The sequence below is a fragment of the Anolis carolinensis genome, unplaced genomic scaffold (assembly GCF_035594765.1).
Source record: "Anolis carolinensis isolate JA03-04 unplaced genomic scaffold, rAnoCar3.1.pri scaffold_13, whole genome shotgun sequence".
NCBI classification, from domain to species: domain Eukaryota; kingdom Metazoa; phylum Chordata; class Lepidosauria; order Squamata; family Dactyloidae; genus Anolis; species Anolis carolinensis.
The window spans coordinates 300,590-319,781 of NW_026943824.1; the positions used below are offsets into that span (position 1 = coordinate 300,590).

The 19,192-nt window shown below is 38.6% G+C and overlaps 1 protein-coding gene across 4 annotated transcripts in view; it reads left to right on the forward strand.

Annotated features, from left to right (window-relative positions):
• usp22 (ubiquitin specific peptidase 22) overlaps window positions 1-19,192 on the forward strand; it is a 55,966-nt gene that overhangs the window by 9,873 nt on the left and 26,901 nt on the right. For 2 of the 4 annotated variants that reach the window (XM_008119368.2, XM_003226515.3), the window contains exons 2-5: window positions 6,152-6,284; window positions 10,676-10,789; window positions 11,246-11,290; window positions 15,932-16,033. In XM_008119368.2, the coding sequence (XP_008117575.1) occupies window positions 6,152-6,284; window positions 10,676-10,789; window positions 11,246-11,290; window positions 15,932-16,033 (394 nt within the window). The remainder of the gene's footprint in view (window positions 1-6,151; window positions 6,285-10,675; window positions 10,790-11,245; window positions 11,291-15,931; window positions 16,034-19,192) is intronic. The other 2 variants (XM_008119369.2, XM_003226516.3) reach the window with 1 other exon arrangement.

Here is a 19,192-nt window from a genome sequence, read left to right on the forward strand (position 1 = left end):
GTAAAATAAATGTAAAAGTTACAACAATAATAGAGTAAAATAATACATGCACATGTAATTTTAAGTTACATGTATGCATGCCTTGTTTGGATGGGGCTATCACTGACCCTTTTGCACTTGATCTGAAACCTCACTGACAATATGCCCCATGCAAGAGTACACACACATATATATATATCATATATATATGATGGCTGTTAAACGGCAGTTCTTGCTGCTTGATCACTCCTCACCAAGAGTTTAATAACCATAGCTACCCCAGTTGTATGCTAATTTGTTTGGAGCTAATTTGTTGACTGTAGGAATCAAAACAGATGTTATTGCATATGTCCGAGTGACGAATTACAGAAAAATAACCCCATCTTGTTAGCGTTTCCCAACATGTTTTGTAGGGATTTTGTAGGAATTGTTCTTCTAAGCCTATTTTTCAGAAAGTCATGAGGCAACATGGCTTCTAATTTCAACATGATTCTGGATGCTTAGTCTTTGAATGTAAACCATGTTAGCAATAGTTGTAGGATAAAAAAATGAGAAACTGCTTTTCTGTGATTGAGGAACTTTATGGTCTTCCGTTTTCAGTCGTTAGTATTGCAACATTCCCAATGTTTACTTAATTGCTACTTAAAATATCTTCAGTGAGGAAGATTGCTAGGCAACATATAACACTGCCCAGTAAGCAGTTACAATAATTTATATGAAATCTACTTTTCTGCAGACTCTGGTGCTACTGAGAGTAGGGACAAACATTGAAAGTAGCCTTTTAAATAATGGAGGATTATATTTCATGCTGCTTGTTCTAAAGATGCTTTCTTTTGTCTTTGCTTCGTGACATTTTCTTGTTTTCTCATGTGTTTTAATATTTTAGAAGCTCTTCTGTCCAGTCTCTTTGCAGCTCTCAGAATATTTCACAGTGTGAATTCATGTTATGCTTTTTAAAAAGATGCACAACATGGTTAATTTTGATTATTGTCAAGGTCTTGTTTGTGTTGTAGTATTTTTTTTGAATATCTCATTATAAAAAATGTTAAAACTTATTAAGGTGGAAGGCAATATGACAAGAAGAAAATCACACTATGCCTGGATACATTCAGTCAAGGAAGCCACAGATTTCTTGATGGTGATGATGATAATAGTAATAATAATAATAATTTACCATGCTACAGTCTTATGTTCCTTTTAAATTTTATATAATCTTTTCCATATCTTTTTCTGTGGGACAACATTATGGATTCCGTCACTAAAAAGAGGAGGTGCTGTTGTGTTCATCACAGGAATATCCATGTATGTGCTTACATATTTATAGAAATGTTAGAAGTTTTATCCTCCTTTTCCCATAAATCCCAAAGCTTCTTACAAAATATTAAGACTATAACAGCCAATATAGAAAGCATCATAACCTACTTTCTGTATCCACATCAAGTCTTTGTGGCGGAGGAAAATCTTAATGTTCTTGTGTCTGTCTTTTTGGATAAATATGCATATGAGAAGATCATGCAGTACAACTTGCAAATTGTGCCTTGATTGGCACACATTCCTCAGTTCTACTGAGGAACATTGTTGAAATGGACTTGCTTATCTGAAGTGACAATTACAAGTGGTCTTCTAAACTCAAAAGAATAGCCCTCAAATTGGGTCAATCATGCGTGTCTATTTATGAATTATTAATAACATCATTTCTGCGCCATCTTTTAGGTTGAGTGAGGGCATACGACAGTTTAGAAAACAAAATGACAAGAACCCATTCAATACATCAACATATGAACAAACGTAACTATTTTATATCAAGTCAGAAGAGACAATGTTTTCAATTTTTGCTTTCTTTCTTTCTTGGGTTTGTGCAGTTTACAGCAGCGTAGTAAACATAAACATTCACACCAGACTTGTAACAATATTAGGATGTGTTAAATTCTAGTTGTGAAGCAACCAGTGTGGACGTTTCCTCTTCTCTCCCAGCGCCATTCTTGTACAAAAGGACCGCCTTGGGCTTGCTGGACACTTTGCAAGCTGGCAGCCACCGCTTGTAGACCGCCAGTGAAGGGTAGCTGGTGCGCAGCCATGCTTTGGCAGTAACCGGTGCTTTAACCCTCCACCTTGTTCAGGGCAGTGAAATTTGGGCAAGCCAGCAGGTTTGGGTCTATGCCACATGGCAGGGTTGTTCTCCAAGTCTTCTTGCTGCTTTTCTTGTTGCTTTCTGCTTTCACAGCCATGCAAATCTGCCAGATTTGGCAAGTCAGCCAAACCGAACATTGTAGGTTAGTTATTTCTACAACCGGAGGTTGTAAAGGCTTATGTCTGACACTGAGAAGTGAACAGTTGAATGTATAAGGATAAAGTTTTTCAAAAGCTGCTCTTTCCAAGCCATTGAAATATATACAACCTGTATATAAATACTTGGAAAATGTAGTAAGTTTTTGGTATGTTCATAAAACAAAAAGGAATTGCATAGTTATCCTCATTTGTATTATGTATCAGTACGTTTTTAGTGTTAGGTTTCCAGAATGGCTGAAAATTCTAATTGCTCATATCATAACATTTTAGTATGGAATCTTTACCCATGCAGGTCAAAATGTGTGTGTTGTTAAATGAGTATTTGTTAACAACTCAATGTTATTTCTAATACTGCATTCTAGCTATTATCATGGTAGATAATCTGATTTTAAGTTTCAGTTCTTCTTACGAGTTGCCAGGTGAAAATAAAGGACAGGATTTCTGTACCTTTCATTGTTATGTGGAGGGGGAGTTAGAATAGGCGAATCTTGCTTGACCTGCATCACGTGTGAAATTCCCTCTTCTGCACAATTATTAAAGCCTTGAAAGGAGTACTCTTCCATCGCCCGTAGTCATTGTTTGACATCATCATTGCAGTATTTTGCAAATGTTATTGATTTTTGCTGGGTCATTCTTAATCAAAGAAAGAGATCTCTGTTTCGTTCCAGGTAAATGCAAGATGGGTAGTTTAAATTATTGCAGTCTTTGATGAACTTTCTTGGCTACCTGTCACACAGGGGTTTCAGACTCATCTATGGCCCTTTTGAGGTTTAAATATAAAGTCATATGTCTTTTATTAAGATGGGTATAGGCCTAGTGAGCAGATTGGAGTGATCATTGAATTTAGAATTTTTAAGCTTGTATATGTTCCGTTGTTCACGTATACATGAATATTACAGTTTTCTGTTGACGAGAATTAGCAATTTAACAATTTCAAAAGGCAAATATCAGAAGACTGTGCTATGGTGACAGTGGTGAGACTCCTATGAACACTAAAGATTATTGTGTGAATAATAAATTTCTTATAAATTTATTCTTATATTCTTATATCCCGCCCCATCTCCCCGAGGGGACTCGGGGCGGCTCACAACAATAATAAAAACAGTGACAAATTACACATTGTAAAATCAAACATGAAAAGCAGTCATACAATCAATACATACATCACATGTTAAAAACAAGGAGATAAAACAGTTCTAGGCCGAAATAGAGGATATTCAAATGTTCATTAGTAATCCTATTTGAAGTGCAAATTTTTATGTTCAGAAGCAGTTATAAAGCTTTCTAATACTGCTGGATAAAATGCCATGTGAGTATAATGAATTGTACTGTCTCTGAAAGCTAATCACATTTTTAGTTAGACTTGTGCTAAAAATAATGCAAAGTGATTAAATAATGAGGTGGCCTGATGTCTTGCATAGTGCACTGGTCAGCCACTAGGTTCAATAGACATTCATTTTCAGAGGAAATTCCAAATCCAGTGGCTATTCTTGTCTCTTGTGTTGTCAAGCGCGCTTGGTTTTGGTGGGTTTTTTCAATTATGAAGTCTGTGAAGTCTGTAGTGTTATTGCATATATACGATATCCCATTGTTTTAGTGTAGTGCATTTTTAAAAAAATTTGGAAAGTCTCGGTATTATTTAAGTGCTTTAAATAATATATCAGTTACGGTAGTTTGAATTGCAATCTTTGAGAACACTTCCTCCATGAAAGTGTATAATCCTTCAAAAACAAGACATTCAAATTGGGACATTGTGTGACTCAGATGTTTTACATGTCTGAACAGTTCTGTGTGATATTTGAATCAGAGGTGGTGGTTGTTTGCAGTAATGGTCAGGGCTGTAGTGTCAGTAGGCCAGATCTTCAACTCCGGCACCATTTTTCTGTAGTCCTTTACAATTGGCAAATGTGTATTACCGTAATTAGTAATAACTAGATAACAAATTTACTGTTGTCAAATGGTAGCCCAAGGCATTTCGTCACCACCACATGAATCTATATATTTATTTGCTTAACATTTTTGAACTGCCATCACTTTCTAGGAAAATAAAGGTACAATACAACTAAGCATTTAATATTATATGCATTTATTGTGAAGCTGGGTGTGTTCATATCTACCAATTCCAACTCCACCAAATTGCTTCCAACTCCAAGCCTAGCTATTTATTGATGAAGATTTCCTAAACCAGGAATGGGCAAACTTCGGCTCTCCAGGTGTTTTGGACTTCAACTACAGGTACCACAATTCCTATCAGCTTACTGGCTGTTAGGAATTACGGGAGTTGAAGTACAAAACATCTGGAGGGTTGAAGTTCACCTATACCTGCTCTAAACCATATCACCATTCTCAAAAATGGTGTGTAGATTTTGAATTTTGTCAGGATCGGAAAATTGGATTTTTCTTTTTCAGAAGAAGTGTATAGGTAAAAGTTGATTTTCCTTTCTGTCCTTTTAAATTTTTTTATGTCATATAAATAAATCATTTGAACTGGAGCTCTGTTTTCTGCTAGCAGAATTGCAGTGACTTTGATGTGGACTAATTAAGTTCATATTTCCTATGGACGGCTTATGGTGCTTAAAAAGAATCAGCTGAAGCCACGGCTTTCCTAAATAATATCCTGTGAGTTGTTAAGCTTTGATCTATATTTCTCTTAAGATTCTTTTGCAAAAAAAAATATATTGCTAGGAGTAGTTCCATCAAAGTAGCAGACTCTGTATCCCAAGAGCCCACCTTCCTTCCTCCCCTTTCCATAGGAAGAATACGAATTTTATTCAGCGTGTGATCTTGCCTTGGAAATAGCTCCTTCGAATCATGGGCAGCACTGAAAGAAATACTCTGCACAGTGTCAGGTAGACAAGGCTGCTTAACTAGTCTGCTGCATTACTTCTCCTGCCACGTGTCCCTATAGATTAGATCAATGCATCACCTAATAAGATGTTTAAAAGCATTTTCACGATTTGCTGACACAGGGGGATGATGAGGGAAAGGAATAGATTTTTATACTGTATCTTAGGACATGCTACTGCAGCATTGGCAGTCATCTTGTTCACATGTAAAATTGGCTGCTGCAGTGGTGCATTGCAGGAAGAGGATAAACTCAGCACACTGAAATGTAATAACTACAGCAAGTGCATATATGTAACTATTGGAACAATTTTCTGGAAGGAGAATGAGTTGCAATCTGAAACCCTTTTCCCTTCTTGACTTCGTAAGAAAGGGAAGCTACCTTTTCCATTCACAACGATGCAGTTGCACATATTGAACATATCTTCACACTACGCTAGGGGTTTTTTAAACCTTAGTCATTCCTTATGATGTTAATTTATTAAGCCTTTAAAACTGTGAGTGTGGTTCCTAATGCACTGGATATTCTAGTATTGAGAATTGATGGTAAATTTTGAATTTCTGGTAAAGATAATGGATTACTCTCTGATGGAACATACAGTATCACAAAGAAGGTAAACTTCTGCTCTGAATGCATCTTAACAATCATATTTAGCCTTGGCTTAAGTATATTTAGATTTATAGCAAGAAGTGATCTCTGTTTTTCTTCAGTAATATCAAGTTATTTTTGATCACATATTTTTCTTTCACCAGGCCAGGATTGAATATTTATTCCTCTTCAGACATTTGGTAATAAACATTTCAAGGAGCTTCCATTAATGTATCAGATATCTTTGCGTCTCTTGTTCTAGTACGAAGCAGACAGAACTCCTGAGTGATAACCAAAGGGCATGTTTCAAAGTCCTCCCTTAGGGACAAGGACCCTGTGTGATGAAAGTACTGTCTCTCATGGTTAGATTTCATAAATGTAACTTGTGTGGATTAATGTATATGACACAGCAGTTGATGTTTCTAATGATCCTCTTTTTCCCCGTTTCAGGCAAAGTCGTGTATCTGTCATATGTGTGGTGCACATCTGAACAGACTCCATTCTTGCCTATATTGTGTCTTCTTTGGCTGTTTCACAAAGAAGCACATTCACGAGCACGCAAAGGCAAAGCGACACAACTTAGGTAAGTAATCTCCCTTGACTCTTACAGCAACATAACTTGTTTACTAGTGCATGCTTTTACTACGTGGAAATATTTAGATCAGATGAACCCAGACAGCGTGTCTGCTCTTGTCATACAATCCAATTTGTTCTTATAATATTTTAGTCTGAAGTTACATTATAATCCTGACAATGATTAATTGAGGCTGTGGTGCTAAATCTGTAAAAATAACATGAGATGAACTAAGTAGCACAGTTTATAACTGGCTCCTTTCTAGCAGGGTTTAGACATATGTTCCCCATTTTAACATGTTGGATAGCCCATTAGAAATCATGAAAATATGGATGTATCTAAGGATTAGAAAGATTGCCTCTTTATTTTGGCCAAAAAGTGAACATTTGATTCCTCTAGATTCTCAATTATGACAGTATATATTCAGTAATACAGTTGTTTCCTGCCTAAAACCAAATGGCCTTAGCTATTTGTTCTGTGAGGCCTCTCTCTTTGGTTAATCCTCAAATCATTTTCACCTATGGAGAGGCAAATGTGTTTTTTAGTTTACCCAGAGGGATTTCCTTACAAACCAGCATGTAAAATCTATGGTTGGTATCCCATTCTAATCCTGAGTAGAGTAGATCCATTGATAACATACCGAGTAAATATTGACTCTGGGTAGCTGTACTGTTTAGGAATTACTATTATTTTTCAATAGATATATCTTGAGTAGTGGTCCTCGATCTGTGAGTCCCCAGGTGTTTTGGCCTACAACTTCCAGAAATCTGAGCCAGTTTACCAGCTGTTAGGATTTCTGGGAGTTGAAGGCCAAAACATCTGGGGAGCCACAGGTTTGAGAACCACTGGGCTAGAGAATTGGACATGAAACTTCCTTGTCGATGTTTTGAGTATTTTTAAAATGGATTTTGACTGTCGTGTATTTACTTCGTTAGTTAAAAACTTTCCATCTACTGCCTCACCTTCCCAGACTTGTCTGATGCTCAGCCTGGTAGGATTCAGCAAACAGTATGTCATCTTCTCTTATTGCTGTCTATGCAAATGTCCTAGTTTTAAAACATGATGATTATTATATAATCCCGATTCCACTTGATGTACATGTTGAAAAGGCTTAACTGTGGCCAAGAGGCATGAATTATCTAGTCGTAAATCATAAAGTCTTAAATTTGTTGCAATAATTTTCAGAACACTGATGTTTAGGCAGCTCTTCAAAAAAGCCAAAAGCCCAAAGATCCAGTCTCCTTCACACATTGAAGGAGGTTCTTTATTGTAGGTTTTATCTTCATTTGTTGCAGACTGTATGATAAAGTCCCAAAGGGGTGAGTGCATAGCCTACAGTGAATTGTGTTGGATGAATGTCTTTGAAGGACACTTGCCTGTCATTACTGACCTTACCCTAGGAAGAACGCTTTTGAACTTCAGAAGGAAACGTATTGTAGTTCATTTCATAGGAGTATAAAAAAATTCATTATTATATAATAAATCAGCTTCCTAATTGAATATGGCACATTTCTTTCAAATAGCTTCTGCCTCTTGTACATTTTTTAAAACGCTGTGTTGCTTATTGCTGTTACAATGAGAACATAAGTTGGAGAACCTGGATAGAGACAGGAGCCCTCCTCTTTTAAGTCTGTTATCTCTAGTACTTAGTATCTCACCAGAATTCGGTCGGCTGGAGGACCTGCAGAAGTATACAAACACATAGCAACATGTCAGTTCTTACATTTGCAGCCCTGTAGTAGAAAAGTCATATATCTCTTGTGACTTTCATCTGTTTTGTGTGGTCTTGAGGAATGGGCCATTTGGGATGGAGAGGAGTGCCACACGAGAGCTGAAAGTCATTTCTAGAGCATTCTTCATTGAGAGACAAGGTTAACACGTTTTGTTTATAATGATTTGATACAAGCCACCCAGAGGCTCATATGATGGTGAAATGGAATATCTTTTTTTTTAATTGTATGTATATGTGTCAGTCTTATGGCTTTCCAAGATATACTTGTTAGCAGAGGATATTTGGGAACCTGGAGCTGCAACTGCTACTGTGTCCATAGGCGATGATGGCATTTGATCCCCCCGAAAAGCCTGTCTAACTAACTGCATGCACATCTTAGAATGCATAGAAATTATTTTTGAAGCAGTGACTTTCACTGAGCTAACATCGGTCTCCATGGAGACAAGGAGAAACTGAAACTCCAGACACCAAATTCTGTAGCTTTAGCAGCATCAGCTTCATGTGTGATGTGGGATGAAGTATTTGCATCTACTAGTGGCCAGAGGCTTGGGTTGCTGTGAGTTTTTCAGGCTGTATGGCCATGTTCCAGAAGCATTCTCTCCTGATGTTTCTCCCACATTTATGACAGGCATCCTCAGAGGTTGTTTTCTCAGTAAGAGGCACACGTTTTCTGGAACTCCCTTACCTTAAGGATGCTTGGCAAGACCTGATCTCGCCTTGGTTTTGTATCAGTTCAAAATCTTGCTTTTTAGACTGGTGCTTCTGAATTTCATGTTGATCTCCTGACAACTGCCTTATATATTCCAGTAGTTGATTAAATGTGTCTCAAGCACCTTTTACACTAATATATAAAACCCAGATTAACTGCTGTGGATTATCTGAGTCTGCACAGCCATATAATCCAGTTCAGAGCAGATAATCTGGATTGTATATGGCAGTGTAGAAGGGGCCTCAGTTAAAAGGTGGGGATTGAGCCTTAGTTGTATAGAAATTGATGGGACAAGACACAGATTGTGTAGTGGCTGCTTTGAGTCTCCTTGTGGAGAGACAAAGCGAGGTATAAATAAACATCATCATAATCAGACAATTGGAATGGCTAAGGGGCATTTGAGCATCAGACTTACATAGCAAAGATATTTAGAGAGACCATCTCAATGGTTGTTTCCAGAAAGATTGTTCATGACTTTTCAATGCACATTGCTGGATACATTAGTGGGATTAGTCAAGTTTGCTCAGGAATTATTGGTCAATATTAGCGGCCTCTGTTATCAGTTGATAGACCTTGCATGAAATAACTATATTAACTGAGAACTAAATGGATCATAATAGAACGCTGTTAAGCAACAGGAAATGTTGTGTGGGGTTTTTTTATGATGAAAACTCTTCACAGTGTAGCATAAAAAGAGAGCCATTTCTATCCAGATTCTTTTCATCATCAGGTTTAGCAATCTGGTACTGGAATACCTTGTAGTAACAGTGTGATTTGTTTGTTTTTAATTTAGACTGCAATTACGAAGATTGTGCTGATTTCCAGCTGAGTTGCGGAACAGAATATATAGCAAGGGTTGCAATAATCACTGCATTTAAAAAAAATCTTGAGGCTTTATTTTAAAACATAACATTCAGATATTACTTTGTAAGTCTCTTGCTATCCATCCACCCACCTATTGCTATAGCAACGGTTACTTTATATGTAACTGTTATATAAGCAAGAATGATGTTCTGTGCAAAATAGATAACATTGGTGTTTTTTGTTAAAATTTATCTCTGTCCTAAATGTTGGTTCTGACAAAAACGAAAGGTACAGAAAATCAGCTGTTTGGGTAGTATACTTTCCTGCTAGTATAATTTACTTATATGTGAATATTTCTTTGTAAACTCTATGGGTCCATACTTGAAACAAAACAAGAGATAGGTGCCTCCTAAAAATATAGATTTTATTTATTAAGAGGTAAAGCTCATGAGAAATCTTTGGTAACTGATTTCTGGCACAGGTTGCTGCAGAAGACGTTGTCATCCTCATCACCACCACCATCGTCATGGTCATCATTTAATTATTTATAGAGCACTATCATTATACACATGGCATTTCACATGCATGGTTTACGATTGTTAATTTGACAGTTCCTTGACCTCAGGCTTACAGTCTAATAAAGAGGTTCTTCAGTCTCTTCCTAGCATACATGGAGTTCTCTTCGTACCCATTATTCTTGTACCTGGAGGTTTGAAAAGATATTATATGTTCATGATTCTCAGTCCATTATCATTCTTTCTCCTAAGTTTCCATAACAATATCTTTTAAAAAGCAGTGTGCCGTCACTTTTAAGTATCTCATCATGCAGTCCTTGTGTCTCAAAGTGCCAGGCTGGTGCTGAAAGTTAGTAGGTCTTAAAATATTTTCAGGGTTTATCTGTTTTTAAGTTTTGTCATCTAATTCTTTCTGATACCAGCTGGAGAATGGAGCATTTTCTTTTGTAAAATAAAATGGAAGAGTGACCCCCTGCCTCTGCCTTAACCCTTTCCTATGGCACATACATGTTAAGCCTTGCTATTTCCATGCCTGTTTGCCCTGGTAAAGCGGCTCCGTTATGGAACCCAAAACCTTTACTTACTGTGTTTTCATCGTTGTTGCTTTTTCTCTTTCCCCCACCATCTTCTGTTTCTGCAGCCATAGACCTTTTGTATGGGGGTATATACTGCTTTATGTGTCAAGATTACATATACGACAAAGATATGGAACAAATTGCCAAAGAAGAACAACGAAAAGCTTGGAAGCTACAAGGTTTGGTTTTCTTTAAGTTTCTGCCTGAAAGAGTGCTCACTTTAATTCGTAGATATATCTGGCCTTCCCATCCAAATGAAGATAGACTTCAGTCTGAGGGAGGCTGGCCTTTCTGACTGAGATGAATGTAGAGAATGACTCTCTTCCAAGACTAGTTTGTTTACTATACACACATCACTAAATCACAATAGCAACAATAAAAAGTAACGTTATTGTGCAGAGCTAACCATAATAAAACAGAATAAATCTGCCCGTTTCAACCTAGTAGTTGAGACCATTCTGCCCCATATGAAAGGCAACATTTTCCCTGTGTGATTGTCTTGTAGAATATGCCATCTAAGCACATGCTATTGTTTTCACATACAGTATGTATATCTGTCGATTTTAACACACAAGTATATGTACACACATTTGTTTTATTATTCAGTTTGCTTTCCCTAATTTTTTCTTTTTTAGCCTTCACCCCAACAATGGTTTCTCACTACCAGTGTACAATGACAGGTAAGATGTGTGAGTTGGTGACGCATTTCACTAACAAGCGTCCCTTTGCTGATTATCTGCCATTTTAGTCAAGAACCTTCCATTTATAATGCCACCTTACATATTGCTTTCCCTTTGTGTCAGAATATAGCCTATAATGATTGATATTCCCATTGCCTTTCCATGACTAAACTACTTCAAATTATACTCCCCCTTATCTTTTTAAATAATAGAACAGGAACGTAACTTTTTTTCCCAAATTGGTGTGCTTTGAAACAATCAGTGCCTAAATCGAGATTTAACTGCTTCAGAATTGGCTCTTAAAATAAATATACCATTCCTTTGCACCTTCTTGTATATGCTAAACATTGGTGAGGGCTGATATATCTCCAGCAAAACTGTTTAGCTGCCTTATCTTTGAAGTAGTCCAGTCAGAAGAAGGGGAAGGCTAATGGCAAGTTTTTGGAATGAAGAAATGATGATGTCAAAACGGTCTACGCAAACGCCATTTCAAAGAAAGCGTGCAGAAGAGAAGCTGGCTGCACGTGTCTGGGACGGTACTTTTTAAACATTGTGTTTTGTTTAGCACTTGAAGAACCTCTTAAACATGTTGAAATCGCTTGTCTTTGGCTCGAGAGGTAATTAACTTGAAAGAGCAAAACAGCTGCACTGGGCATCAGCTATGGATGTGTCGCTTGGAATTGCAGGCTTAGTGCTAAATGTACTTCCAAGTACCATTGAAATGGATGCCATTTTTGCCCATTTCACTAACCATAAGGCACAACAGAATGTTAGTGTTGGAGTTTTCCAGTATCCTCCTTGTTGCATCCCTTTCTACAACACAGAAGGAGAGGTGATTTGGGCATGTTCTCACGGTGATGGAAGTCTTGATTTGCATTGGACAGACACTCACCTTGTTTATTTTTTATCAGGTACCGGTCACAACAGGCATGGGAAAAATTTGGCCCTTCCTCCAGGCCTTTTGGACTTCATTTCCCACAATTGCTGTTAGGAATTGTGAGAGTTGAAGTCCAAAACACCTGGAGGGCCAAGGTTTGCCCATGCTTGGGTTACAACATAGCAGAGTGGTAAAGCTTGCATGGCAGAAACTCTAGCTCAAATCTCAACTCTCCTAATGATAGTTTAGCTACGATTATCCTAACTGCAATATCAAGATAATATACATCTAACCTAAAGATGGTTGCAGTCACAAATGAGAGGAGAATATTGACAGCTTATTCACAAGCCACAATCTGTCCTAACCCAGTATTGCTTACTCTCTTGCTTGGCTATTTGTTCCTTTTTAACAGGAGGTGCTCAGTATAGTGTTTAACCCACAGTGTCAGTTCTTTATTAGATGAATCACATCATTACATCATTTACTTGCCAGAGCTCAGGGTGGGCTCTGGAGCAAAGGGTCACCCACTTACCCCAATGTGGTGCGAGAGAACACCTCTCACAAGGTGTGGAAATGCAGCTGTGTATTTTGGGAGTGGACTTTATCCCACTTCAGAAGGGGAAAAAGTATAGCTACATATTGTACCCATGGGCTATGAAATTCTGCAAATAAATTGAACTGATCCTCAAATATCTCGCGGTTAGCTATACTGAAAGATTTCTGTCTGAAACAACCCACTATCCGATGAAGAATACATCAATGGCAGTCTTTTTCTAGTCTCATCACTCCAAATCAGATTGTATTTGCAGCATTGTTTTCAGATTCTTGGTTACTCTTGTCTGTTAATGTAAAAATAAAATATGTTTTCAAACATTCGATGTTGGAAAAAAATATTGTGCAAAAAGGAGGACTAAACATTCGTAAGTGAACTCTGGCAAATAACACTCCCAATGGCTTGAGGGTGGTAACTTGACTTCCTCTGTATTTTCCAAGAAGGTGAGACATTTTGAGCCTATACAGTTGGTTCACACTGTAAAAGTGGGCAAAACTTTAATTCCTTAAACCATCAGTAGTGACGTAGGGCAGTATTTCCGAATCCCACCCCCAGATATTCTGCTCTGCTACCTCTTGCCATCTTTTGTGTGATGGTAATTGCAGTGCAATACATCTTGTGAGCCTCAGGTTAAGGAAAGCTGACTCACACGATAATGTCTAAGCTGTTTTGCTCTCAATGTTTGTCCATATATTGAACTGTGTGTATGTTTGTGTTTATTATTTGCTACTTACTGAACAGCGCTTTCCCCTTCAGCTGCTCCATAGGAATCCTGTCTCTGCTGAGTGTTTAGGAGCTAACCACACAATCATGGACACATAATCAACTAGATGTGCCATATCTAATACTTGTGCATACTACACTTTCAAATGTTTTGCCTTAAGATTCCACAGAATCCAAACCTCTTGGCAGACTGTAATACATCAAACTCCTTCACACACATGTCAAAATTTGTGGGGGTTTTTTGACTAGTGAAAGCAGTAGTAGTTTCTAGCAACAGATTAGCTCCTTTACTAAATGTAATACATGTCTGAAAAGCTTTGATGAAGATTCTGGGTAAACTTCTGACAAATAGCTTTGTCATACGTGTTTCTCATTGTGCCTCATCTGTTACTGCGAAATGCAGACTGCATTCAAATCACCGCAACCATTTAACCCAAAATACAATGGAAATGTGATCTTTCCCTTATTTTTCTGCGTGGTAGTATTCCCTTTTAAGAAAGGAAAGTGACATAATATTTACATCCGTTATGGTGAAGTGCAAACTGTGCCTCTTCTTTTGTTGATAGGAGATCTCATGCGATGAATAGAACATAGTTTACTTTGGCATTTGGAAGGTTTTGGGGCACCTAAGCAAGAAGACACTTTAGGCTTTTACATTTCAAAAGTTCAGAATTAAACATGCTGGGAGAATAATATGAATACATTTTGAAAGTGAGGTGAAGAAAGCTGTAGGTCTCTCAAGCCTTACTTGTTGCCTTCCCTTGCATTGCAGTTATCCATATGTGTACATTCCATGTACAACTAGATGAATTTTAATTGTACTTTATATAATATTCCAAATGTTTTTATGATCCAGAGTGTTGGCCTTATGTAATGAGACAGTCACTTCTAAGATTATTTGTGATTCTTTATGCTGTGATGCTATCCGTGTTCATTTCACTAGAGTAAACCCACTCTAGTAGGGCTGACATGTTAGCAGCCTTGTCTAGGATCGTATTGTGACTATCTGAGGTCTAGATGCACATCTGCTTCCTCCACCTAATCCAGGGACAGAGGACGTGTGATCTCCAGAGCTTGTGCACAACTTCCACATAATCTTTTATCACAAACTGCTGGTGAAAAGTACTAGGAGTTGCAGCCAAACTTCTGGAAGGACACATGTTCCCTATCACTCATTAGATTCATCTTGCTAACTCTTTCCCCTTATGATTTATCTCTTCCCTGTCTTAAAACAGTGTCTGTCCCTCACCCCATCCCATTGCTTTGCTTGAATGACAAATTGTCCAGGATTATGGCCAAGATCAGGCTTTGTTGTTGTGTGCTTCCTAGTCATTCCTGACTTACGGCTACTCTGAGGCGACCCTATCACAGGGTTTTCTTGGGAATGTTCGGGGGAAGGTTTACTTTTGCCTTCCTCGGAGGCTGAAAGCATGTGACTTGCTTTTCCAAGTGGATTTTCATGGCCAAGTCCCATTAACAAGACTAAATGTCGGGGTTTGAGAGAATAGTTTAATCTCAACAAAGTTATTGTTACCAACTGGGGTCTTGAATCTCCAGCCAACACAATACACTGGGGGTAAGCAAGGGCTATTCTCTGAGAAGCGGACAAACTGATCCCACAATTCTTTGCATCTTGAACTATATTTCTCCAGTGACACCTGGTTTTACTTTAGCACACCCTTGAATATTTGCTTTAAAAAATAATTAGGTGTCACTAATTATATCTCACGAGATACGTGTGATTTGAGGACACTGAGAGACCACTTGGCTACCGAAACCCACTGGGTGACCTTCTGTCCAAGTCACACTCAGCTTCAGGAGAAGGACAAAGACAAACCTCCTTGCTAAGAAACCTCTATAATAGTTTTCCCTTTAGAGTTGCCATAATTTGGGAATGACTTGATGGCACGCAACACCAACACATGATATCTCAGTTTCTGGTGTGCCTCTTTTAGAACGGTTATATAGAGTTGTGGAGCTGTCTACTAAGTTGGATTTCTTTTTGTGAGTGTGTGTTTTGCTCTACATGCCTGGATGACTAGACTTGGGCACCATGGGGCTGCTCCTCAGCCTTCCTGCCCTTAGCTTGCAAGATGGGGCTGTGCTGGCAGTGTGACCTCTCTGAACCCAAAGAGAATGCTGGATGCTTGAAACAAATTCCTGTGTGCGAGGCAATCTGCTCTTGTACTTTTAGTGGAGTTTTTCCCCCATTGTTGGGGGTGTGGAGAGGAGGGAGCACTATTCTTTAGAAACAGATAGGAATGTTATTCCAGGAGTGGCTTTTGTGTGCTTTTCAGCACATGTTTAAGGGAACATATTGTGAAGATCAACTGCTGCTTTTCTGAATTATAGCAAAAAGCAGGCAGTTGTTGGGGTGAAGTGTATAAAGGAATCCAACTTAATGCACAGTGCAGTTTACCCTTAAAATATTCTTACAGTTCTTTTAGCAACCATGCCTTTGAAATATGTGTGTATTTCTTTTAATCAGGTATTGGAGAGAAGTATTCAACATGGGAGCCAACCAAACGAGAGTTAGAGCTGCTTCGACACAACCCCAAACGGAGAAAAATAACTACAAACTGCACCATAGGTAAGAGAAAAGCTGCATTTTTCACACCATTCTGCAAAAGTCTGCTGCGTCCATAGTTGATTGCGACATTGCATCATATTTTTGATGTGTTCCATTTCCCACCTTTTCCTTTGATCCTCTATATTGTCAACATATTGAAGACAGTGAATCTGCCATTGGAATCTACCATTATACTAACTCTAGGGATACTGTTCCTGAAATAATAGTGACCCAATCCTTCTAGGATTTTGAAACCTTGACAGTAATATGGATTCTTATCTGTCTTTTTGTTCTTTTTATTCCAGGAACTTTGGACTCTGTTACCACTCTAAGTTGATTTATTTTATTTTTCTGCTCGGAAAGCTTGAGTTTTGCTGCTGCTATTACTATTGTGATTCTCCTCCCCCCCCCCCCTCCCTTGGCAGCCCATGAAAGAGCCACAGGCAGAACATTGATCCCAAGATCCCCCTACTATTAATTGCATAATGTTATTTACCCCACTGTGTAGCAAAAAATGACTCCTGTTACACTCTGAGAGCAATCTGTGTTTGAACTCCACTCGGAGGAGTTAAGATGAAACCACACAATACAGTCACAAAACATAGCTGACTGCTTTACAGATTCTTAAGACGGTTTTTGCACACATGACTCTGAATAATACTTGGCTTCCAGTTCAAGATTTAATTATTCTGTTGTGGCATCTCAGACAGCTTAATAGCATACTCAGAATAAGAAGAGTGATAATGTTTTGACTGGATCCCCCTTAGATGTTTATTAAAATAAATAGAAAAAAAATAATAATTATCTGTTCTATGATTCTTCCTATTTGCTTTATTTGATTTGTGAAGAAATTCAGACAGTTTCAACCAGTAGTGTTTTGAGGAGGACGGAGGAATTGGCATCTTTTGAGTTGTTTGGTGCAGCTTACGTTTTTGGTGTTCCCTCCCTCATAAGATCAGTCCTGAACAGACTGAAGTATTAGCATATGAAGTGACTTTGTGGCTGAAGCCTCTACGGCATGAACAATAGGCAGCATGCGGTTCCCAAAGCACATGGGTAATTAGCCAGCGCCACCTGGGATTCCCATTTGCAAGGTTGTTGTTGTTGTGTGTGTGTGTCTCCCCCCCCCCCAAAAGGCAATGGGAGAACCCCTTTTAAAGATATGAGGCAGAGGGGAGAGTAAGGAGAGAGTGCAAATCCCTTTCAGGAAGGCCGCTTGGTGAGGAGGGGGGCACTGCCACAGACAATGGCAACACAACCGTGGCAGGTGGCTTTTGCAGCTGTGTGACACTCGGCAGCATGACCTGCGAGAGGGAAGCATGAGCGGAATAAATATTGCAGGAGTTCTTCAGCGTCAAGGTGGCGCAGGGAGGCCGGCGCTTGCAGAACGCTGGCCTGGAAATTACTTCTGCTTCTGTACGCAGCAACCAGAACCACGTTGCTTGATCTTTCAGTGCAGCATAAACTATGCATGAGTTTCTGTGCACCGGGGCCTAACTAGAAATGATGGGAAGATGTTGAAAAACAACATGAATACTTTAAGGCCTGCTTTTTAAAGTGGCAAATGCGCTGGGTTTTTTTTTGGTTCGCTTAGTTGGTGTTTCAGCAACTTGCTCAGATGGCAAACCACAGCAGGGAGCCCTTTTTGTTGTTTGTATGCTTTCAAGTCATTTCCCCCCTATGGCAACCCTAAGGTGAACCCATACCAGGGTGTTCTTGGAAAGATGTCTTCAGAAGAGCTTCTGCTGAGGGCGAGAGAGTGTGACTTGCTCAGTGGAGATTGGTACCTTGCTCTCTAGAGTTGTCGTCATCCACTATATCATGCAGGCTCCTTAGAGAAGCTTTAACAGTGGGTTAAATGGACCAGATGTGAGTTTTAGTGAACCATTGGCCAAAGTTAAGTATCAGGATAAAAATGTTGTGCGCTTATCGACTGGCAATTGTGAGAAGTTGGAAGTAGCATCAAATATTTTTTCCAGTTCTGGGATATGATTATCTGTTTAGCTGGAAAATGAATAATTGGTATTCTCATCCAATAAAACATTTTCCTAATTAACTATCTTGACTTCAGTTCATTAAACGATTCCTGCTACATTTGTCTCTCTTTGGTAATGAGGCAGATATTTTCTAACTTAACTGCAGTTTAATTTCACTGTTTGGAAAATACTTCCAAGCTCCTTGCATGAAATGTTTATCCCCTTTGGGGAGACAGAATGGTATATAAATAAAGTTTTATTATTGTTGTAACAATGCTACTGAACTCACCCTTTCACAAGGTGAGTTTTGATCATGTCAGTTTCAAATCCACATTTTTAAGCCTTGTAATTAGTTGTACTTGCAGATTCTTCTAGTCATTCCTTATCAAAACAATTATTTTAAAAGGAAGTCAGGTTAGTTCTTGGAAGGAACTGATTCTTTTTGCCTAGATACAGCTATGTCCTTCTCTTTGGAATCTGACTTTCCTCTTTCCTTTAAACATGCTAAATCTGGGTCACAGTTGCGTGTGGTTTACTTTCACTTGTCTCTGTTCCTTGACTTTCTCTAATACTTGGGCCTTTACTGATCATCTTTGATTAATACAGCAATCATGATACCATTCAGGAGCGTGGTGTCTATCTGTTCCTCCCCCTCCTTGCCCAAAAAGCCTGTGTATCAAGGGCCAGAAAGCTATTCTGAAAGCAGCCTGCTCCGGGAGCTCAATTGTACCCGCCATCTGTGAGGGAAGAATCACGCAGCTGCTTCAGAATTCTAAGAGGTTTGTTGCTTCTAGAAATCTGTGGATGATGTTAAATTTTAGTCAAATCAAAGCTCCCAGATTTGCTGCCTAACGGGATGTGTCTAATCTGGTGATTTGGATGCAGTTCACTTAGGTTCTCAGTTGCTAATGACGTTCATATGTCTGGCACGATCACGCGCCTTAGTGATGCGACTTACAGATCTCCGTTTAGGGGGCTGGACGATAAATCACAAGTTAGGAAAGAGACTCTTGTCTTCACCATGTGTGTTGCATGGTTGTGTAAAGGTTTTGTTATTTTCTCAATGGCCATTTCCTCTATTTTCCTAGCCACTTTCTTTGTCATATTCCCCACAATATGGAATACACTATATAATTGTGCTAAGTAAATACAGGCCAATTGACAACAGGTGCAGATTTATCCCGGTTAATAAACCTGTACTTAG